This window comes from Nipponia nippon, unplaced genomic scaffold (assembly GCF_047370975.1).
Source record: "Nipponia nippon isolate SJK-2023a ecotype South Korea unplaced genomic scaffold, ASM4737097v1 scaffold_5, whole genome shotgun sequence".
NCBI classification, from domain to species: Eukaryota; Metazoa; Chordata; class Aves; order Pelecaniformes; family Threskiornithidae; genus Nipponia; species Nipponia nippon.
The window spans coordinates 84,278,656-84,302,623 of record NW_028262369.1 but is presented as its reverse complement, the minus strand read 5'-3'; the positions used below and the strand labels follow the sequence as shown (position 1 = coordinate 84,302,623).

General features: G+C 39.6%; 1 protein-coding gene and 1 long non-coding RNA gene across 4 annotated transcripts in view; one reads left to right on the top strand and one right to left on the bottom strand.

The window, feature by feature from the left end:
- The first annotated feature begins 635 nt into the window (after window positions 1-635).
- Window positions 636-23,968, top strand: part of XRCC5 (X-ray repair cross complementing 5) — a 56,644-nt gene continuing 33,311 nt past the window's right edge. For all 3 annotated transcript variants that reach the window (XM_087732984.1, XM_087732983.1, XM_087732985.1), the window contains exons 1-10: window positions 636-756; window positions 3,967-4,080; window positions 4,646-4,829; window positions 6,072-6,120; window positions 7,673-7,795; window positions 10,733-10,921; window positions 15,698-15,812; window positions 17,532-17,670; window positions 19,727-19,839; window positions 23,790-23,852. In XM_087732984.1, coding sequence (XP_087589110.1) covers window positions 739-756; window positions 3,967-4,080; window positions 4,646-4,829; window positions 6,072-6,120; window positions 7,673-7,795; window positions 10,733-10,921; window positions 15,698-15,812; window positions 17,532-17,670; window positions 19,727-19,839; window positions 23,790-23,852 — 1,107 coding nt within the window. In that variant the 5' untranslated portion in view covers window positions 636-738. The remainder of the gene's footprint in view (window positions 757-3,966; window positions 4,081-4,645; window positions 4,830-6,071; window positions 6,121-7,672; window positions 7,796-10,732; window positions 10,922-15,697; window positions 15,813-17,531; window positions 17,671-19,726; window positions 19,840-23,789; window positions 23,853-23,968) is intronic.
- On the bottom strand, window positions 3,235-13,693 carry LOC148052370 (uncharacterized). Its single transcript, XR_015698949.1, has 3 exons — window positions 13,542-13,693; window positions 8,334-8,459; window positions 3,235-3,831 (listed from the first exon to the last, which is right to left on the bottom strand). It is a non-coding gene; the product is annotated as an uncharacterized LOC148052370 (long non-coding RNA).

Below are 23,968 nucleotides of genomic sequence, written 5' to 3'. Positions count from 1 at the left end.
CCGAGAACAGAAAGAACACTGGTAATGACGTTCTCAAAGGGTACAGGGAAGGTAATGCCGAGAACAAGAAGTACTCAACATATGTGATGAAATATTTGCCATTCTCTATACATCTCTGCGGATGATTTAATATCCAACAGGTGCCAAGATAGATGTGATATAGCAACTAATGTAAAATCAGCAGGCTTCAGTTTCATCAAAGGGCCTGTATGTAATTCGGTTGAGAAATTCTCTCTGTTGTTAATGTTGGGAGAAAGCTAGTGTTGCGCCAATGTTTAATGAAATAAGTAAATCAATCAGTCCTGTTCCACTGGTGATCCACGGGCGGAACGCGGCTCATCAGACACTTCCATCCAGCCCAAAGCCCTGTCCTGGCGGGGACGAGGCACGGCTGCCCCTCAGCAGACGTGGCCCGTGGGACTCCCGGGCACCGGCAAGAGGAGGCTGGAGAGCCCGGGGCAGATGGGCAGGAGAGGACAGGAGGGCTCCAGTCCACCAAACCGGGCTTGTCCTTGTCTGCGCTGCCGGAGCCTGGGGACGGGGCGGTGCCCCCCTCTCGGGGCCTCTCCCCGCGCCCTCCCTTTGTCTCGGTCCCGCCCGCGCCGCCGCCCGGTGGCGCTGCCCCTCCCGCGGAACGCGAGGCGCCGCCGCCGTGTTCCCGGGGGGACGCGGAGCGGACAGAGGCGCGTCGCCGGCCGGAGCGCTGAGCGCGGCGCACCGCGTCCCGGAAGGAGCGAGATGGCGCGCAGCAGCAAGGTGAGGGGAGAGGGCGTCTTCCAGTATCCCGACAGTCTGTGGGCACCGTCCGGCTCCGTCCGCCGTCCCCCCCCCCCCCCCCCCCCGGCCCGGTGAGCGGGGCCGTGCCTCAGGCGTGGGGTGGGGGGTCGTGGAGGGGGTGCTGCCCGCTCGGGCCCGGCCGCGGCTGAGCGCCGTGGGGGCCGTGACAACGGGTGCCTCCTCCGCGGGCCGGAGCCGCCGTTGCCCGCCTGTAACGCGAGGGTTGTTTAAGCTTTGGCGATGGGTGTTTGCGCGGCCGCCTGCTCGCTGTGGGGGGCTCCTGGCGGCGCCCCGGCGTTGTGCCGGTGGGGCCTTTCGGTGGGCTGAACATGGCCGGTCCTCCCGCTGAGCTGAGGGAGCTGGCCTTGCTGCCGGGAGGCGGATTGTCCGCACCGCAGGCGGCGCGGGGCGGACCCGGCCCGGCATGCCTTCACTGGGCTGACAACGGTGTCAGCAGCACACAGCACCACAGCCAGGGCTGCAAAACCCGTCTCCGAAACCGAGGAACTCCTCCCTGTGCCGACCTCCGAGTGGCTGCTGGCCCACAGCGGTCTAAGTTAAAGGGACTTCGGTGTTCCTGTCTCGGGGGCAGCTAAGGTTTTGGGCGCAGTGCAGCTACCACAGTAGTAATTGCTATTGCTTTTGCTAAAATAATAGTAGAAATGTTTTTGCCCTGTTAAAAATGCAGTTTGTTTGCCTGGTGTGCCAGGAATCCTGTTGGCGAAAGCTGTGTTGAGTTCTCTTCTGATACAGGGTATCTGTTAAACACAGGCTTTGTCTGTGCTGCAGGCTAAAGTGCTGCTGTAGCCGTCTCTCTCTTAGCTTTATTATAACTAGTTTCAGCGCCGAGAGGTTAGAGCTAAAGGCAGGCTCATTCCTTTTTCACCCTTATCAGTGCTTGAGCAAAGCAGATTGATGTTAGCTCAGGTGTGACAATGTTGTTCTACAATTACACATGCTGAGTATCTTAAAAGCATAGCTTAGTATACTGAACCTGAAAACGGTGGTACTGGATGCTCAGAGGTTAATAACGGATGAAGAGACATAGAGAGGATGATTACCAAAAGAGAGACCTGCCCTCTTCCTGAAGGAGGATTCCACATACCTGAATAGGCACTGGGCTTGGAGTCTGCTGCCTTCCAGAAGAGCACGTTAGCACTTGACACTTGGTCATTTTCTCTCCAGCAAAACAGCAGCTCTTCGCTCCTGCACCTGCTCAGTTTCTTTGCTGTTGGCTTGCCAGCCGTGAAGACCATTTTATCTGTTTCAAACAATGTGATTAATTGAGCTGACAGCCATGCTGTGTCTTGAGGCAGGACAGCAACAAGCAGGGGATCTGCAGTTACCGAAGCTGGTAGAGTGATTCCTGAGGCTGGCAGGTGAGCAGTAGCAAGGCTCTTGTGAGAACCTAGTGCAGCTCCAGTTACTGCCTGTATTCTGATTCTATTCTATAGATTGTCTATACAAGCTTCTGCAGACATAGCTGCCTCAAAGGCATTAATTCCTGGCTCCCAGGCAAGCCACCAGTGAAGGCAGAGTGAGGAATAGAGCGCTGACACAGAGTATAACCTGCTGGACGACTTGTGGAGTCCTACTGCTAATTCTTCTTTCTTTTTTCCCTTTGTCCTGTTCTGGGAGGATGCAGGGAGTTAAACCAGTGCTTGTTAAAATGACAGGGGAGGCGCACAATATATTTCGGAAAAAGGAGGAGGGTAAGAAAATAGTTTGAGAGCTACTAATACAGAGCATTAGACCGCTAATCTGGGCAAATTATTCCTATAAACTTGATATTAAGAAATACCTATTTGGGTGACAAAAAGAATCAGGTTCTTTTGGTTAATACTTAAAAAGATACTTGGAATTATTTGCATCGTCATATGCAAAAGAGCTTAGACCAACACCTTTTTTTTTTGTTCATCCCTTTTGTTTTGCAAAAGCAGACTATGTATCTCATGTCTCTTGATTCTCAATCTTCTGATTTATTGCCCATGTCCTTCTGGCAGCTTCACTTCTTAGAGAATTGGATATATCTTTTACTTTAAAACAAGGCGACTGGCTCCAAACTAGGTAATACCTAACTTTCCTGTTTTCTGGCAAACAATAATTTTTTGTGCGCAGTGTAGTTTAAGCTACTGGCTGTCCACCAGGCAAGATTTTGATGTATATTTGAAGAACCTTGGTTTAATCAGTGACAGTAAATTTGAGCTGGCCTTTTGTCAGTGTCCTTGGAGATGCAGGGCATAATTTTGCTGAATTCTTCTTGTAGCTTTATTCAGCTGGATGGTAAAATTACTTAGGTTAATCAAGGTAAGTAGAGGCTGTGGAAGAACTTTAGAGGAACTTAGCAAAAACAGTTGAATGGGCAACACACTGCAGGTAATATTCATTGGTAATAAATGTTGAACAAGAGAAATCACAAGAAGCAATTTTATTGTATTCGTATGCTAGTTTATAAATCAATTAAGAGGAAGACTTGGGCACTGTTATATATAGATCAGTTAAAGCAATGATCAGAAATGCAAACACATATGCTAGCTTGTGGGATTTAAGCCCCCAAGTTGAAATCGGAGTTCATCCTTCTGAGGCATCAGGAGCATAGCTGTGTGCTGGAGACACCGTTGCTCGCTGCAGAGACACATCCAGTAGCAACAAATGTTCTGACTCTCCCTGGAAGCCGTAGGAGTGCAGTCATTCTTATGTTCTTGGGTTAGACCAAACAGTGGTCTGCAGCTATTATGGGCTACTGCGAGGGGTGGATGTACCTGTAGAGTTTAGGGAACAAGCTCGTACTGTGCAGATATACTGTATTGTGTTGTGCTGATAATTGTCAGCTGAAATATCTCTTTTTTATTTTCTAGTGTAGAAGAACCTGTAGATCCCTAATATGTTCATGGGGTTGAATAGAAATTGCCCCTCTTGACAGATTATTGTGTAACATACGACTTTTTGTATTTTCCGCGGAGATGCGTGGAACATGGTACAGGATTAAATGATTCTCAGTTCAGTGCAGTTGTACTGGTTCTGTCCTCCACCATTGTCTCATATTAACAGTTACTGTAAAAGAAACCAATAGTGACGTACTTTGATTTTTAGGTTTTGTATGTTCAAGGATCTGAAATAACCCGTTTAAGTAATTATGTTTATATTGACCCTTTTACGTTCTTATTCAGTATTGTATTTTCTTTCTAGGCAGCCATAGTGCTGTGCCTGGATGTAGGCTTTACAATGAGCAATTCTGCCTCTGGTGAGGAGTCTTCACTTGAACAAGCCAAGAAGATTATGACAAAGTTCGTGCAGCGACAGGTACATGTGACTTTACATGTGATTTAAAAACTGTTAAAATGGAGAGGAAGCAATGACATCTGTGAAATGTTTTCCTTGTTTACTAATAATTGAAATAAATGAGAAATGAGTAAGAATTAGTCCATTTTTATGCAGGAGTAACAGTATGAAAGAGTATGGCTCTTTGTTTCAACTGTACTTTTGTGGAGAAGTGGCAATTGGATTGCTCACTCTTTTTCTTTAGGGTAGTAGAAACTTTTAGGGGAAAAAAGTACTCTTTTCTCTAAAATGTTTCAACCTGCTTAAGATTTACCATACTGAAGACTCTTTTCAAGGACTGAGTCAGCCAATTTTACTTGTTTTATCCCAGATATCCTCATGTCAGTCTGTTAGTTTAATTATATCTAAATTCATGAACTCTCTGTAAGATTACATTTTGGTAGGATAGCACTGAAAAAGCAAGAAGTAAATTCACTGTACTTGACATTGTTTCAAAATTAGTTCAGATTGCTTGAGTCTGCCTAATGTAGTTGTATATGAATCTACCTGTGTTTTTATACCTGTTCTGTGTTTTCTCTGTTCCCAGGTTTTTGCTGAGAGTAAAGACGAAGTCGCTGTAGTTTTGTTTGGCACAGATGGTACTATGAATGACCTCGGCAGGGGGGATCAATACCAAAACATTACTGTACATAGGTCACTAATGCTACCAGATTTTGATCTGCTGGAAGACATTCAAGATGTGATTAAACCAGGCTCTGAACAAGCAGACTGTATCCTTTCGTTGTAGAGCTCTTTTGTGATCTGATTCAGCTACATAGTAGACAAGAAGTTAGTCTTGTGAAATGGGCTCAGATTTGCCTCCGAAGTTGTAACTGCTATCAGAGTTCAGCTAATTTGTGGTTGTAAGTTTGTTCAAAAGCAGATTAGCTGCTTTTTGACGTTCTTTTAGGCTAGCAGATGGAGTCTTGGCCTTAGGGAATCATTGCTTTTATGAAGTGTTCTGTTAATTAAAGAGAACAAAGATAGCAATAATATAATTTTAGGCCTCAAATAAGGCATGTGGTTTTAAAAATAGTGTTGCAGAACTTGGTTTATGCTTTTTCATCAAGTAAAAATATTATTTACGAAATATGTCATCAGAAGTACCAGAAGCCAGTCAAGGCAGAATAGAGGTTTATCACATTGATTTCTATATAAAGTATTTCTAACGTTGCCAAATGTCACTTGCTGGTTTGAACGTTGTTCATATTTGAATGTATTCTGTTGTATTAGAATTGTATTAGAATGTTGTATTAGAATATTAGAAGTTGCATAAGGTGAACAGTTTTAAAAGAAGGCGATCTATATAGTGTTCCTTTTTGTGTTTCATTTACATGTTGTTCAGCTTCCCGTGTTGTCTTCCCTCTTTCTGGCCATAAAGTGATTGTTGTGAGCTCTATTCAGACTATCGACCAGAGCTGTTTCAGAGAAGTGTGCAGCCAGTTAGCTGTATCTTAGCAGAAACAGAGTCATGTTCCTTCTTTGATGGGTGGGCAGGTTTGTGCACAGGGATAAAAGTATGTTCCCAGTGAAAACTGTGGTAAGGAAGAAACTATCAAGAGATTGCCAGATGCAGATGTTTTGAAGGAAAACTCGCATGAGAAAATGGTATCATGTAGTGAAAGTACAAGTAAATTTTGTTTGTGGATTCAAAGTTGTAAAGATTAGACTGGTCTTTCATTGGACTTGAGCCTCCTCACTGACAGTTAAAATTTGGGCCCTGAAGCAGTCTTTTTACTGTTCCATCAGATAAATGGCGAAGAGACAAGATCACAAAACAGACAAGTTATATAGGAACCTCTTGCACAGTAGACTTTGGAAGAGTACTTGTCTCAAAAAATTGTTTGCTTGTTAACTAAAATGCATGTTTGTCAGTGTTTGGGAGGGTGAGAAAACAGAAGATTGTTTCATAGGAAAAACACTTTTGTGACATGATTCATGTTCTAGATGAGATTTTTCTTAAATTCGGTTAGTTCTGGATGCAATTATTGTGTGTATGGACTTGCTTCAGAAGGAAACAATGTGAGTATGTAACCCAAAGCCTTTTACAGAATTCTGGCCTTGCACTTTGGAGCCGATCTGATTTCTTGTCAGTATTAAATTTCCAATATTGTGTAAATATGGAAATACTTTTAAAAAAAAAAAATTAAAACCAAACAATACACTACAGAAGTCTGTCCCTGAAGAATCCCCAGGAGACATCTAGCTTCTCCAGACAATCTAAGAGCTTTCTGATGCAACTGGGAACTGTGCAGTAGATTCATGAGAATATTAATGCCATTATACAAGGCACAAAGACTTCACTTAGTGTCACATTTCTTGTGATCTGTTTTCAAAAATGATTAATTCAAATGCTAAAATACATAGAAAAGGGCTACCAAATTTGTAAGGGTGATGGCGTATCTTACAAAGAAAAAAAAGAAAACAAAACTAGAAAGGTGAGTTTGTTCAGCCTAGCAACTTAAAGGCCATTGGAGGTAAAGTGGCTGTTTGTAAATATGCAGGGTGCAGGGGATAAACGTGCAATAGGAAAAAACACTGTTTAAGCTGAAAGAAAATGTTGGCACAAGTGTTACAAAGTTGTCAACGAATGGACAACTGGAAATGTGACTGTTTCTAACACTTAGTGGACTGATGGTCCAGGGAAGGGAAGACAGCCTTACTTCCTCTCAAAACAGAGATTAAACATGTTGTTAAAAACATTATATGATCTAATTGTGAATGCAGAAGACTAGACTTAGTGATGTGATTTGTATTTTTATGATTAAAGTCTAATCAGCATGGAGAGCTGTATCAATTTGACAGTTAAAACTACGTTGTGAATTAAAATCACTGTATTTATGGCAGTATAACCTTGAATACCTATAGAGCAACTGCTTTTGTAATCTTGTGGGTAAGTTGCTTGTACGCGCCAAACCCTTTGATATGGAGTTTACCTTCAGTTGAGAAACTACTATTGGGTAAAAATTCAAGAAAATCACCCTTATGCTTGAATACCCAGATAAAAACTATATCAGTGTAACCGAATTTTGTTCTGTAGCTGGTAGAACTTTCTGATGTTCATTGTTACCGCTTCTTAGCGTATTAAGTAGGCTTTAAAGTCCATCTTATCCAATGAATCTACTGAATTAGCTTACTAAAATGGAACCCCCTTCAGCAACAGTAATATAAAATACATTTTCCATTTTCACAGGGACAGACTTATAGCTGCAAAGGAAATATCCAGTATAATCAATAAACAACCTAACATATTTTATTAGCATTTCACCTACATTGGTGAAAATTGGCAGAATTCCATTCATTTAGGTGTAGTTAATGATTTATACAGTCACAGGGCTAGCGTCCTCAATTTTAGGGGTTAGGAGTGAGTAGAGGGAATCATGTAAAGAAAAAAACTTACCATTAATAATATGAGCAATGATAGAACAACTTCTATTGATTAGGTTGCTTTGTTTATTTTTTTTTTTTTTACAAGTATATTACTTTGATAAAGCTTCAATTTTGTAAGGAAAGAAGTAGAAAAAGGCCTTCTAGATATTTCTGATATATGTAAATATTCTTTTTGTATTTTAAGAGGAAAGAAATATGAGAAGAGACACATTGAACTGTTTACAGACCTTAGTAGTCCTGTCAGTGAGGATCAGCTGGAAATTATCATTGCTAACTTGAAGAAAACAGGAATTTCACTTCAGTTTTTGTAAGTATGGAAGTGGCTGTTGTACGCAATGCCATTTTTTAAAGGGAAATTATTATTCTTTCTCAATAACGATCTTGAAAGAGCTGGTGAATTGTTGTTGTATTGTTTCTATAGAGGTGTATCAGTATGTAATATGATTGTTATAAGTACTTATATCAATTACACATGCCATGAATTCCAGTTATGAACCAAGTCCCCTTGATTAAGTGATGTGCTTAATCAACATGTTAAGATGATGGCTGCTTCTCCAGTTAAGCTTATAGCTTAGAGCCAAAGACTGAAATGGGAGACAAAAGATGTATATAAGCAGAGAAGTGGGAAACAATGAGCCAGAAATAGCCTCAGAAGCAGTGGATTTGTCACAGCAGCAGCCTAAATCCTTTTAGGTAAGGGAGTTACTGGGAAGAAATAACGAGGTAGTGTTGCAGTGTTTATAGACTGATTCTGGTGTCAGTAGAAAAGCAAGTCTGAAGAGAAGGATTATATTCACAGTGATGGGCTTGGAAAATATAAGTGGAAAATGGAAGCGATGTCTTACATGTTATGACAGGAATCCTTTGGCCATCTTGGTATAGGTATAGGCATTGATCAGAAGAATCAATGGTGGTGCTGAGATCTGTATTAGTTGTTGCACGTGATGGTGACATAGGAAGCTATAGGCCTTCTAGGAGGAATTTATTTAAAAGGAAAACTTTGTGTTAATGTTAATGTTTGCTGTTTATAACAAATAAATTCACAGGAGAAAGTTAAAGCCACAGTTTTACTTCTGACAGTTTTAATATTTACTTTCACCTAGATCCAGCATTCTGTAAGGAGCAATGTTGTGAACTTGATAAATTCATTAAAGGCATTTGTGGACCCACTTGCAAGATAACAGAGGGGTTAGGTAGGAAAGTGTGACTGAAAATCGTGGGCTGATCCTCCACAGAAAAATTCTTTTTTGCCTGTGCTTGGGAGAGACTGAATGTAAAACAGTCAGACTACTCTCAGGTTCTGTCTACGCAGCAAAAGAAGGTATGCTTGCAACGTGCCTTGACATGCCCCTTCTAGGTTATTTGGGCTATTGTTGGCGCTAGAGGCAGTGGAGACACAATACCATGAACCTGAGTACGTGCTGCCAGCCAGAGTTACATCTTTCAGAGACCTGGTATTTAGCCCCTGCTACCTTGTCTCCATACCTATAGTTTGCAATGCAGACTAGCACAGGTGCTACCACCACAAGTTAATGTTGCAGTTTTATTCTGTGAGATTTCTGATGCATCTTTACATTTTCTTTGTCTGTAACAGACCAAAGGAAAAGCCCCGTGGCTAACAGAAGCACTAGGGAAATGTTGGTGTTATAGTATCAACTGTGGATTTACACCCTGTCTCCCAGCCACACGAGCAAACGATGCTTTGAGAAATACATGTCCAAATGTAAAACACTCAGGATACTGGTTTAAAAATAATTTCTTGCTAAACCTTGTGCTTTTGTTATAACCCCTGGTTCCATCTCTTATGCCCTGTTTATTGATTAGGTTGTAACTTGTAGCAGATAGTTGGTTTTCCTCCCTGTTATCGAGTGCCAAGCACATGCTGAGCACTGTGTAGCTTTGGGTATTGCACAGTTCTCATCACAGGAGTCTCTAAGCACTGTATAATGAAAGTAATCTAACTTTTATGTATCAGAGGTTTGAAGCTTTTTGCTCTTGTAAGAGCTTTAGAATGCAGTTTGTCTTTGTCAGTGGATGCTGCTTCCTAAAAAGGTACCAAACAGTTTGCTGAAGTTTGATCTTTAATTCTGCTGTATGTGACATTGTTGTGCATATTGTTAACTCTGCGTATTGTATGTTGCTCCACAGATAAGTTTAGTGAGGACTAATGAGGTGAAAGTAAGGTAGAAATCTGTAGGCTGCTTTTTTGAAAACCTAGTACAATGCTAAAATTCTTTTACTTTGTGGAAATGTGGTAAAAGGTATCATGTGGTTCCTTCAAAATTTTATCAGATGAAAGATTTGAAAAATCTGCAGTCATTGTCAGGGGCACAGAGTAGAGGATCTTACACATCTCTCTTTTCTGTGGTTATTATACTTAGTTAACTCTGTTATATTTTGAAGAGCAGCAAAATCATTTTATCTATAACCCCTGGCTAAATTTTTCAATCTGATTCTTGAAGTGCAAAAAAGCGTGTCATCTTCAGTCAGAAATTCACCTAGTGTTGTAAGCTATTAAAATCTCAGAGAGTAACACTTATTCCAGAAATGCCTAATAGCCCCACTGCCGAGAAAGTCCCATTTGGTGGAATTTAGAGCTGATACAGAATCACAGGCCTGGAATGGCCTTTAGCAAATCATCTGGAGCAATCTTGTACTTCAGATTGTGTCAGTTGTATGTATGTCATTGCTGAGTGGTGTTTGTCTAATCTCTTTATAAAGATTTCCAGTGATGGAGACTCTTCTATCTTCTCAGGCAATTGGTTTTAGAGGTTATGGTTTGAAATGCCTTTACCAGGTTTTTGAATATCTGACCTGACTCCATGATGTAATTTGAATGCAGGCTGAATATGAAGAACCAATTGTTCCCTTCCTCTCTGCAACAGTCTTTTATATTTAAGACTGTCTTGCCATCTCACTCCCGTCTCTACAGGCTTTATTTTGTTCAATCTTTTTTCATAGATCTTGTTTTCTAATCATCATAATCTTTACTCCCTAATTCCTTCCTGTATGTGGACATCTTTATTGATATATGATGCCAAGAACTGGTGTGGCACTCTGGTCAGGATGTTACCAATGCCAAGTAGACCTGAAATACTACTTCATGTGTTTCGCAAGCCATGTGGCTCTTTATACATCTGACTGCAGCTAGATAAAAATTGTTGATCCTGATACAGTTTTTGTTTTGGTAGGTTATTTTAATTAAGAAGAAAGTCAAACTAACTGCTTCTGCCTGTGTTCTTAGTCTGCCATTTCCAGTGGATGTTGATGATGGAGGTGGAAATACAAGTGCCAGTGTACATTCTCAAATGCACAGAAACTCTTTTCCAAGAAAGGGTTTAACTGAGCAACAGAAGAAAGGCATTGATGTGGTGAGGAAACTGATGCATACCTTGGACGAAGGAGGAGGGCTGGAAGAAATTTATACTTTCAGGTAAACTTGGCTAATCCTCTTTATCACACTGTAAATTTACTTTCTAATGTCTTCCCCAAAAGATGAAATGAATTAAGTAATCAGTCACTTGGCTTCCAGTTTCACTGAAGTCAGTGAATTTTATAATTTATTGTACACTCAGTCCCTTTCAAACAGCTGCTTCAGTGCCTTTAGAATAGGTAGAAAAGCTTACATATTTCAGTGAAAAATGAACTTTCTATTCTGTATTTCTGTATCTGTATTTAAAGAAAAAAATCAGTTTTCTTCTATTTTTAGTGTTGGTGTTGATTTTGGAGAGAATGTTTCTATAAATGAGATTCCAAAAGCATGTTTTGGAAAGAGTTGGAATTTGTGAAGTAGTGCAGGTAGAAGCTTTGCATTTAATGGTAGCCCTTGTTCCTTGGTCTCAGACTTCTGTTATCTCACTAGTTTATCAAACTCCCACAAATGTTTTGAGTAATGTTGTTTGTTGAATCCTGCTCTTTAATCACAGACTGCTATGCCAAACAAGATACTTTTTTAGCAGCATTCCTAATGCGAGAGTTGAAAGATGTTTTTTCCTTTCATGTTTCCCCAATGAAAGAATAAAAATATGTGTCTCTCTGAAAAACTGTAGCTGATGATATATCCAAGACTTTTCTACATAGGTGTTGTCTCAGTTGGGAAACAAGCAAAATGCATCTGTGTACCTTATAAAAGTCTGATTTTATTGTCTTAGTAGCTCTATCCTATAATTATGAAATGTGGTCTTTACACAACGAGTTTTTCAGGAAACTGAGTAGACCATAGCTGTAATGTGATTATCAGGTGTAATTTTTAGATGAGTCTGTGGTTTAACCCCAGCCAGCAACCAAGCACCACACAGCCACTCACTCACTCCCTGCCCCCTCCGGTGGGATGGGGGAGAGAATTAGAAGGGTGAAAGTGAGAAAACTCATGGGTTGAGATAAGAACAGTTTAATAATTGAAGTAAAATAAAATAGAATAGTAGTAATAGTAGTAGTAGTAATAATGATAATATAATACAATAATAATATACAAAGCAAGTGACATGCTAAACAATTGCTCACCACCCGCCGACCAATGCCCAGCATGTCCCTGAGCAGCAATCACTGCCCCATGGCCAGCTCCCCCCAGTTTATATGCTGAGCATGACGCCATACGGTATGGCATAGCCCTTTGGCCAGTCTGGGTCAGCTGTCCTGGCTGTGCCCCCTCCCAGCTGCTTGTGCACCTGGCAGAGCATGGGAAGCTGAAAAGTCCTTGACTGGTGTAAGCACTACTTAGCAACAACTAAAACATCAGTGTGTTATCAACATTATTCTGATACTAAATCCAAAACACAGCACTACACCAGCTACTAGGAAGAAAATTAACTCTATCCCAGCTGAAACCAGGACAATGAGGTACCTATAGGTTTGGATGCTGTTGTTATTCATCATCTTATTTGTGGGATTTCTTCCCTCACCCTGACCAACTGATCTGCTTTGCACCTCAGCAGCCAGTTAAACTGTTGTTTGAGCATAGTGTGGGTTAGGGAAGAAACATGTATCACTGTGTATGTATTCCATACGAGTCAACAGAGCAGTCTGAGTCTCTAGAAAAAAGCAGGCTTTGTCATTGCGTCAAAAGACTGCACAGAAAAGCAGTATCTTTCTGGGCCCATTTATCCTTTAGGATAATCCGTATGCATGAAGCTACTATGTGGCTCGGCCCCTTCTTTATATTTTTTTTTCTTTATTGCAGGCTCTTGCTGCCGTATAAGCTGTCTTTGTGCCATGCTTTCAGGGGAAATCCGAACTCTTTGGATAAATAGGCATTTGACTAATAGATTAAAGCTTTAGTTGTTTCAGAATATGTGGGGTTTTAGATGCAGTTAAGTTGCTTATCAAGCTTTCAGAAGTCAGCCTTGCAAATCTGTCATGATAATTTACCAACTCAGATACACTCTTGTCACAGATGAGTGGTTAGGTTGCTTGAAGGATCACCGTCAAAGATATTTGCAAATAGTGATTTTAATATAAATCTATAAAAGTGTGATTTAACAAAGTTCGATGGCAAGGTTCACTCTATTACTTATTAAATGAATGAAATATATATATCTAAAGAGAAAGAAAGAGGAAATTGAGTTAGAAGAAAATACAAGGAGGGAAAGGGAGCCCTCCCATTGAGTCGCGAGGTTCAGAATGGACCCCCTTGCTTTCTAAACTCCTTCTCAGAGAGAGCCTAGGTGCGGCTGCATCCAGTCCTAGTCTCCGACTCGGTCAATGGTTTCTATCTAAGGATTATATGTATTTAGCAGCAGTTTAAGGTTTGTTCACAGTAAGGGGAGAATCACAAAAATTTAGCAGTAACTAATAGTTGGTTAATCTAGCATCTACAAAGTGATTAAATGAGGTTTACTACAATATTTGAATCGATTCACACACACACTAGGCCTAATAAAGGTATCTAGTAATTTATCGCGAGTTTGATGAAGTATTCACTGTATGCGCATAATAATTGGTTAATCTACCATCTAAAGGTACCTGTTAAAATTCCCTCGGGTTTAGTGAAAATGCAATATGCGCAGATAAAGGTACCTGGCAAAAATTCCCCTTGAGTTCAGTGAAATACTCACTTCAAATGATTGTCTCAATGGGTGAAAGTCAAGCCTCAAGGAGCGAAGGGTGCTGGAGATCAGCCCAGGTCCTGTTGCCAGGCCTCCGTATGCAAACTTAAGAGTTTGCAGCTCAGAGAGGCATCCCACTCAGAGGGAGATACTGGCGCAGCCCGCTGCGGTCCAGAAGAGCGCAAAGGGTCTCACTCGGTACTGCTGGTTTATAGGGTCACGAGATGATTGACTTCAGGCATCGGTAAATTTCCATCCTGTTTTCACAATCCAGGTTGGAAATCGCTAAAGTTCTCAAAAATTCCAGTGATGCTGGTACAGATCCTCCTGAGTTACAACCCAGATAAGATATGCCCCGAGGCTGTCGGGGGCAGCTGGTACGGATGTAAAACATATTCCAAAGTTGTCAGGGGGCGGCTGCCTCCCTGGTACAGACAGTGCTGCTCCCACCTTGGCCACATAAGAGTTTCTGATATGGTCAAGGGATGCTTAACCACCAAACTCGTTACACAAAGGCCAAGTTTTGATGGGAGTTACCGGGACTGTAAAGCAGTCCAGGAAGGTGGGGGGGTGTGCACCACCACAACTCTCTGTTTTCCTATGTTCATTATTCGTGCTGGTAAAAATATTTCAACTCTTGTGAAAATAAATTAGTCATGCCAGGAAAGTGAGGAAATTCTGTTGTATTGTTTTAGGGTTTGATATTCTGACTGTCAGACAGGAGGTACTTCTGCTGCCTCTGGGTTTTGGGGGAAGGGATTGGAGAGCAGAGGAGAAGAGACATGTTTTTTAAATACAAGTTGAAATATGCATTTGCTAGGGTTTTATGGGCTGAGTCTTCTTTGATAATGGAGCATTTTTCGTCTATAAATATAAGAAATTAAAGGATAGAGTTAATAAATTGAGCTTAAATGACATTTTTAGGCATTTGACACTTAGGTATTTGATTTTCGCATTCATCCCTGAATGTCTGTGTTGCATTAGTTTTAATGATGTAGTAATAGGTTCTTTTTAAAAAGCCTATATTGATGTCTCTATTGCCAGAAAAAGTAGTTTTTCTTCCCTTCCTTCCTTTCCCCAAGGAAAAAAAAAATTAAAAAAGGAACAACAATGTTCCTCTCATTATAAAAACCCCAGTGCATTTTCTCCTTTCATTGTACTTCTGTTAGAATTTTTAAAAAAACCCTGCTCATCCTAAGAAAGTTGAAAAGTAGAATTCTGTACTAATGTTTTTAGGAATTGATCTTAATTTCTGCCAGACAAGTGCTTTAATCAAGAGAGAGGTAGATTTTGGGTTTTATCATCATGTGAAAAAGGTGAGGTGAACACTGTTTTATCTGTGCTTTGTCATGCAGTAAAAAAATTTTATGAGCACTTTCTCTGCACTGGAATTTTATAGTAAAATAGCTGACAACAGTTTGTATTAGCTGAAAGCTATTCTGGGGTCCAAGCCTATTTGATTTCACAATAATACATTATAAATTACTTTTACTGTCAATTTTTAATTTTTGGACTCCATTGCTTAAAGGTGTGCAACTGAGTTAACACTTTTTAGTATAAAATTATTACAGTTCCTTTTTTCTGTGTTATATGAACTTGTATATGTGCTGTTTAGGCTAGAAATATTCAAAGTAACTTGTTTCACTCTAACCGAATGCCCTGAAAATAATGAGTTCATTAGTACTGTATAAAAAAAAGTGTGAAAAGTTAATTACCACACAAACAAAATCCCGTTAATTGAAACCGGATTCTTTATTTCTTCACCTCCACTGCAGAAAACATTTTACCACTTAGAGAAGCCTTTTCTAATTTGGGTTGTTCAGCTAACTACGTGGCCTAATTGGGTGAGCACAGATAAATGTAAAATGCTTAATAAGCAATTGTGAAGTTTCCTCACAAGACCTAGCATACTGTCTTCAGCCCTAATGTCACACCATCACAAAGGCTCGAGATGGGAATAATCTGCTGTACTGCCTCTGTTTTTCATTCTCTTTTCTGACAATAGTTAATGACAAGATTATTCATGCAGTTTATTTTCTGATGCTTTATGCAGTCTAAGCTGAAACAATTGGACTCCTGCGTATCCTTGAAGAGAGCGTATTGTCTGTAATATCTTATTACAGTTCACCAGAGTTCATTTCTGTTTTCCTGATTCGTTCATTTAGAGAGAGCCTGGAGCGTCTTTCGATGTTTAAGAAAATAGAAAGAAGACCTATGGCTTGGCCCTGCCAGCTCACTATTGGTTCTAATTTGTCTATAAGGATTGTGGCCTATAAATCAGTAAGTTCATAAAATCGTATGTTTTAGTGTATTTTGGCAGCAAGTTAGGTGCAGCTGCATGTTTTTTTCCTTAAAGCTAAGAAAATAAAAGATAAAACAACATCCAAAATAATTATGGTAGAGATTTTACGTGCGTAGAAGCCAGTACATCTAAAACTGTGGTTCCCACAGCAACTCTAACTTCATCATGTTGTACACATATGTTAAAGAGCTAAAATTCACAATGTACAGAAATAGAAGTAATTGCAATCTACGCTGTGACACTTAATGGTATTGAAGTTGATGAACCTGATTAAGAATGTTGCAATTGTGTGAAGCTTTCCATTCGGCATCAGTGCTATGTCTGTAGCTCAATGAGGCTTAATATATATTTCTTAAGCCCTAGGCATGAGAGGAATTATGCACATTTGTATGTAAAATGGTGGTTGTAAATGTTTTACCGGCTATTGTTTCAAGTCTCATCTATTGTTATTTCAGACTTGGAAAAAAAGGTATATTTTTTCAGCTTGTTTGCTTTATACTGTTTGGAAGAGCTTGTGCACAGTCTATTTCCCTTACAGTTTATATGGGTCCTTCGGACAGTGCTAGGAAGAAGTAAGTGTATTTAAACAGAAAATGTGCAAAATTGCAGTTATTGAATAATTAATAGGTAATTATGGAGTGTGGCAGCATTGATGGATCTGGTGAGATGGAGATTAATCGATTTGTTATTTGAACCCAAGACTAAGAGTCTTGCCAGTATTGCAACGTTTCAGGAAGATGTATTATGAAGTTGAAATAGATCTGATTTCTGAGAGATAGGCATACTAGCCTTGAAAGAAATCTCTGCTGCCAACTTGCTATTTATACTTATTCATAATTTTTTTTATTAGGATATTGTGCCAGACCTGTACAAATACACAGTAAGAGTCCCCTCCCAAAGGTGTTTACGCACAAAATAAATGAAGCTTGGGAGAGTAAGCAACATGAACCGAGTGACTAGCCTGAGGTCATACAGCAGCTGGATCAGAGCTAGGAATAGACTTGTGATATCTACGGACATAATCTATTCAATCTTTTCTGTTTTCTGCCCAGTTCTCCATTTTTCTTCTTATTCACTAAGAATACCATCAATTTCACTTAAGTAGAGAGAAAAGAAAGCATTTTTCTTTCACTGTAGTTGGGAAACATTCACTCATTGCAGATATTTATTCCTTCTTTTCCCTCCCAGTCTCGTAATGCAACTGGGATCTTTTTCTGCCTTTTGGGGAAGTTGCAGTAACATAGGGTGTTTTTATCCTGTAGTGTAGTAAGCCTGATGCAAAACTTGGGCAAACAAGCTGAATGAGCATTGAGTCTTCTTGTATATTTAACATATATCTTAATGCTTTGTCAAAAGTGTTTATGTAGGTGGAAGAAGTAAAATACATAGCAAGCAAGTTACATGTTATGCTGTCACTAAAAGTCTTCCACAAATTACTTAGCCCATGACTTTAATGAATAACCAAGACAAGTATGCAGTCAGTATGATATAGTTCATGTGTTAGGTCTCATACAGATGAAACTGTGCTGAAAGCACTGTGGTAGCAGTCAGAGATGCATATTTGGGGCTGTCATTATTAGTCCCTTATTGGCAAAATAATGCGGCACTTGGTCTAAGAATTTTTTGCATGTTCTGGTAAGCATTCTAGATCCCACTGAAATGTTAAACGTTCCTTTTCTTTGAATTCTCATATAAAGGTCACAGAAGAGAAAGTGAAAAAAATTTGGACAGTTGTGGATGCTAAAACCCTCAGAAGAGATGATGTGCAAAAAGAAACTGTTTACTGCTTGAATGATGATGATGAGACAGAGGTTCAGAAAGATGATACTATTCAAGGTATGACTTCTTTGTGTGCACCCTGAAGACAAACCAAAGATAATGGCTTGTACTCTTAAATCACCTAAGTGCCTTTTAGTTTTATACTTTGAAGCCTAGCTGTGATCTTAGAATGTAAGCTCTGTAAGCTGATGGAACACAGAGACTGTTATGTGAGACTCTTTGTCTTCACATATTTTAAAACGTCTTACCTTTGCCAGTTATAGCAATAATAATACTAATACCACCAGGTGGAACTTGGAAGGCACTACAGCTTCCTAAACTGTGTTCTGTGGAGGACCATACCTCAGTTATCTAGTGAGCAGTGCTGCTACCCTCTATTCTGTTTTCAAATCTTCAGTTGTACTGATAACATGAATACTTTCATAGCACGGCTTTTTTCTAGATAAGCAACTGCTCTAGATATTCGGCAACTGTGAAGATGAAACCATTAAAGGAAGGTTTAGTGTTCAAGAGTCTATTAGCTTTGCTGTTTAAATTCTGTAACAGGTTGAATCTGAAGTAGTGGTATACAAAATGCTTCTTTTATAACCTTCAGCTTCTTTCCGAGTGGATTAAATTCCTTAGAAGACTAAAGGCCCCAGAAACAGTATGAAAGTCTACTTTTTAAAAATGGAGTTAAGCAAATATGTTTAATTTTTTGCAATTATATAGATATGTTTTGTTACTGATTTTTTTTCTTTCCTTTGCTGTTTCAACCTCACACAAGTAGGGCAAGTGTGTTAACTATAAAGGGCAGAACTATTCAGATAACAGTATAGAAAGTCCTGTCAAATGAATAAAATAAATTGAAAAATGAAGATAAATACTGTATTTTTTAATTTAACCTCTTTAAATTGTAGCAATCATAGGTGTTTTGTAGCAGTAGCAGATAAAAATGTCCCAACAACAGTGTCATTTTCTTTGTTTCTTTAAGCAGAAATGATAGTTAAAAGCTAGTAGTCTATTTATGTTTTATAACTTCAAAACTTTTAGTGAAATAAAAATCCATTTTTTATACTGAATATATTTTGAAGCGTTTGTGACCATTCTCTGCTGATGTCCTTACTGCCTAAGTTGGTGAGTGGTTGCAGGATACTACTAAACAGAAGCGATGAACAGTTCAACGTGAACAAAAGAGACCACAAATTTCTCTATCAATGGTGTGATATTTCTTACACTTAAAGAGCTGCTGATACCTCATGGACTTTTGTGGACATTTTAAGAAACGTCATAATTGGACAATATTTTGCATTTGAAGCACCCATACTGAAATTTCTTTCATTCTGCCTGTGTGTTTGCTTTTCAGTTTCCAGGAAATTGTATCTACATGTAGGTTTTTCGTCCAGGGATTTACCTCTTCCTTCTTTTTTCTTTGCACCTGAGGATATAATCCTTAGTCATGACAGTATAATAAAGTGATGATGTTACAGGGGGAGGATATTGTAGCCTGAGGTGGGGGAATAAGCAGTTGGAATAAACGATACCTCTGAGAAACTAACAGTTTCCTATTTTGTGGAGGTATCGTGGTAATGTAAGGCACAGGAAATAAAACACAGGAATGTCTAGAAAGGCCGCTTATGCACACAAGAGTGTCTTGGTTTTCCATTGCGTGTGAGGGTGCATCTCACTTCTGCTGTTAACTCATTTTGTTCCCTGAATCCCTTCTGCTGTCATTTCCTGTCCATGATTTGTGGTCTGTGTAGGGGTTTTTGTATTATATTTTCAGGGAGTGTTGCAGAGTATTTGCTGAAATCTGTTCTGATTTGCTTAAATCTATTCTGTGAGCGTAACTTTGTTGGGCAAGATGTTTGTTTCCCTTATTTTCTTTCCTGCTCTCTACAAGAGTAGCCACATTACGTAAAACGATGTACAAGGAGTGCAACTGCTGTTCGCGAAGTACAAAATGTGTCTGTGGGGTGTGTGTTTTTTTGTTAACAGGGGAAGTAATTTGATGAGCGTGTGCGGAGTGTAGCTGTGGGGCATGCATGCATTGTTAAAATATTCAGAGAGCTAATTTCTGTGTTAGAATTGTAGGCCCATATGCTTACCAGATGCTCTTCTCTTGTTTCTCCAGGGTTTCGCTATGGGAGTGATATAGTTCCTTTTTCCAAGGAAGATGAAGAGCAAATGAAATACAAAACAGAAGCAAAATGTTTTTCTGTTTTGGGATTCAGCAGATCCTCTCAGGTACAGTACTAAATTTCTTCCCATTCAACTTCCTGGGTTGTTCAAGACAATTGATTCCGTTTGAATTCACTAAAGTTGTGGTGCTGTACTGGGTTGCAGTATTGGGAATGGGGCATCTGCAGTCAGGTATACAGGGATGACTTATGTGCTGATTCTAGTATATGTAAACAGTATGTAGTCTTGTGAAGGAGAGAAGCTCATAAATGTGGCCATTGGGCCCTCAAGTGAAGCAAGAGCCACTGAACTTGGATCTCTGCAAGGCAGAGACAGAGGTATTGTAGTCTCATTTCATCTCACGAACTTAAATAGTGATGCCAGATCTGCAACAAAAGATAGTCTCTCTTCTGTTCAGGTCATGCAGAAGCCTTTTTGGACTTTGTTCAGCCACCAGTGTGTTCTTTTTAATGGAAGAAGCCTCTCCCTCAACATTAAAGAAAGCCTGAGAACTGACTGCATTCATTCTCTTTCCATAAGGATTAGTTTCTGAACTGTGACTTGCCTCCTGTTTCTACTATAACAAAACCAAAACGTAGCAAAGACTCCTGTCGTGGTTTAACCCCAGTCAGCAACCAAGCATCACACAGCCGCTCGTTCACCCTCCCACCCCTCTGGTGGGAAGGGGGAGAGAATCAGAAAAAAAAAAAAAGTAAAAACCACAGGTTGAGATAAAGACAATTTAATAGGATAGCAAAGAAAAAAAAATAATGATAAAAGAATATACAAAACAAGTGATGCACAATGCAATTGCTCACCACCCACTGAACGATGCCCATCCCATCCCTGAGTAGCGATCACTGCCCCCCTGGCCAACCCCTCCCAGTTTATGTACTGAGCATGATGTCATATGGTATGGCATAGGCCTTTGGCCAGTCTGGGTCAGCTGTCCTGGCTGTGCCCCCTCCCAGCTGCTTGTGCACCTGGCAGAGCATGGGAAGCTGAAAAGTCCTTGACTGGTGTAAGCACTGCTTAGTGACAACTAAACCATCAGTGTGTTATCAACATCATTCTCATCCTAAATCAAACACAGCACTACACCAGCTACTAGCAATAAAATTAACTCTATCCCAGCCGAAACCAGGACAACTTCATAGAACTTAAATGAAGGTGACATCATTCAAAAACTCTCCATATCAATGAGATGCTTTGTGTTTGTATGCACTTACCTGTACTTGTGGTGTTAACTTTGCCATTCATTTTACATGGAAGTTGTAAGAAACTTACATTGAGCAAGTACCTTAATAAAAGCTATCCAGCACAAGGTGATTTCCTGCAGAAAATCCAGGACTTAAGCATTAGGAAAGCCTTAGGCAAAGGCTTAACAAACCCTGCTTGAAGCAGGACACATGAAGACAAAGTAGAGATGTGAGCACCAGTGATTGCTAGAAACGTTAAGCTGCTCCCGCTATTTCTTCTCCGGGATATTGCACAGGGTGACTGAAACTTTACTCTTCTTGGAGTGCACTGCATCCAGTCCCATTCAGCACTCAGAACTGAAAGGAAATTGTAGGGCAGCTCTGTGCCTTTTGTTCTGAAAGCTCCCAGCCCTCCTGCTCTTCTTTGAAATGTCTCACTGCCTGAACAAAATAGAACCCTTGACAAAGGCTGAGGAATCGTTACCTGTACCAGGAAGGAAAGATGCTAATGAAACAGGAAGTATCTGTGGGAGCTCACTCCCAAATGAGTGTAACTAAATGTATTTTTACTTTACAGTACAGGTGGCACAGACGCCCCTGCATGTTGCTAGATATGCCCTTAGACTACTGCTGCGCGGTGGTCCAAAGCATATTATTAACTGAGGAGCCAAGAAGTTACATTGATTTATTGAAATGAGAAGCCAGCCTAAATGGGAACTGTAACGTGGTTGCTCCTTGAGGACATTCAGAACTTCAAGTTGTTAAGTAACACGGCAGCTTGTGTACTCAAAGTGATTGATTGAGGAAACATATCATGCTTGAGCTTTTATGCCGTAAATTGGCCAGGGCAGAGCGATGTTAGGGACTGCTAAATCCTGTGCCAGAAACTTGGTCTAACAAGTGAAATGTTGTGTCTGAACCGAGTATTTCAATGACACAATTTCTTGCATCTTTTCATGCTTTATTAGCCTACAGCTGAGTCTTACTGTCTTCATTTAATTCTGTAAGAGGTATTTCACCATGTGCAGCGTTTTCTTATGCTGGAGGCTGGCCTCCTAGTTCGACCTGAAGTCTGACTTTTATTGAAAACAGAAACTAAGAGGAAAACAGATGAGAAGCATCATGCTCCTGTGAGCTGTTATTTCGCATGGATTTTTTTTTTTGCCACAATTGCTCAGATAGTACGGTAATACCTTCAAATACATAGTTAATAATTAATTGTAGGAATATAATTAATTGTAGGAATACTTCCGATTCACATAAATTTGTCTCAAAGAATTAACAAATTGGTTTTATATTTTTTCAGTGTACAAAATATTTATTGCTTTTGATAATTTTTATGATGTGCTTCTCTTGTCTGCGGATTTCATAATGAATGGGAATTACATCTTAAAGTGTGCTCTGGTCCTGTTAGTTACAGTGTGAGTAATTATGCCCAATAGTAGTTGCATAGACCTCAGTGGAATAAAATTATTCAGGTGTGATTGCAGGATTAAAATTGCACTGTATAGATAACATCAGGAAGTTTTCAACTACAACTGGAATTTTCAAGACCCATGCTTTCCTTATGTTTTGGCTCCTGAATTTTATTGTTTGGAATCATAATACTGGCACTATTTAAATGTATGTTTTATATTAAATTGTTTCTTTTAAAAACTTCGGAGAAAAGATAATTTATTATTAACTAGAGAAACTGGAACGGCTCCAAATACATAATTAAAGAAGGAATAGAACCACCTCATATTATTTTTCTGAGTTATTCACGTCCCTCAGGAAAGAAGATCAGAGGCCGCTTAAACTTTGATTTTTAATTTATAAGCAATGCCATGTAAATCAAGAAATAATACTTGAAAATATGACAAAGGGACCTTTTTTTTTTTTTCAAACAAAAAAGGTATAGTGATACACACATCTAGATATTTATACTGTACTGAACATAAAATTTCCTGAGCTTTTAAAGGCAGAACAGCAAAAAATAATTGCAGGTAGAATAATCTGAGTTGAAGAATCGTGCTGTAATACATTAAACAGATCTGCTCTGGTGCAAGTTGTCTCCGACTTCAACAGCATTATGGTAATTTGCTAAATAATGAAACTCCAGGTTAGTCTGGAAGCAGTGTAATCTGAAGAGATTTTTCTTTAACAAAGAAAGGTCATTTTAACTGGTGTTCGTAGTAGTGTGCAGTCTTTGTGACAGGTTTTCCACCATTGCAGTGTTTTGCTGGGTGTGCGTCTCACAGACTTTGTAGCTCTAGCTATGCCAGCAATGCCCCTTGATGAAACTGTATATTTTTTTTTTGGGTCAGTTGTGTTCATGAACAGCATAACTGCTAACAGAAGTGCTTCTTTGCCAGCACAGCTCTATATACTCCAGGTTGCTGTTGAAGTAGCTTTATTAATTAAGGATGTGACTTTTTCCAGCTCCTTTCTGACATGTCTTTGCTAGGAAAATTTAATAGCATAGATGTGGTGTCAGCCAGGTTTAGGTCTCTTGTTAATTACTGTGGTTTTCCTCACTAACTTTTGAATTACTGCAGTATTATTCAGACTGGTTACAGCTGCAAGTACTGTAGTCTTTCATTCCTGCCTATCAATAGGAAGGTATGAGAATATCCTGCCGAATATGACTGAATATCCGCATTGAGGAATAAATGGAGATATGAAACATATACAGCGCTTTAACTTCTGTGCATAGTAATTAAGTTTTGTGGCTTCTCACTTGAGTTATGTGTTAGTTGTTTCATAATTTAATTGGTCCAGTCACATTAATGACATTTGTTTTAGATCAGGTTAACTCTTGAGTATTTGAATCTATAGATCCAGAGGCATTACTACATGGGCAACCAGGTTCTGAAGGTCTTTGCAGCGAAAGACGATGAGGTAAGATGAACTGAAGTTTAATGCTGAAGGTGTTTTGCTGTGAAACAGAAAAGAATATTAGTGCTGCTTGAAATTGTCCCTTCTTTCCGTGTTAATAAAATAAATACTCTTAATGC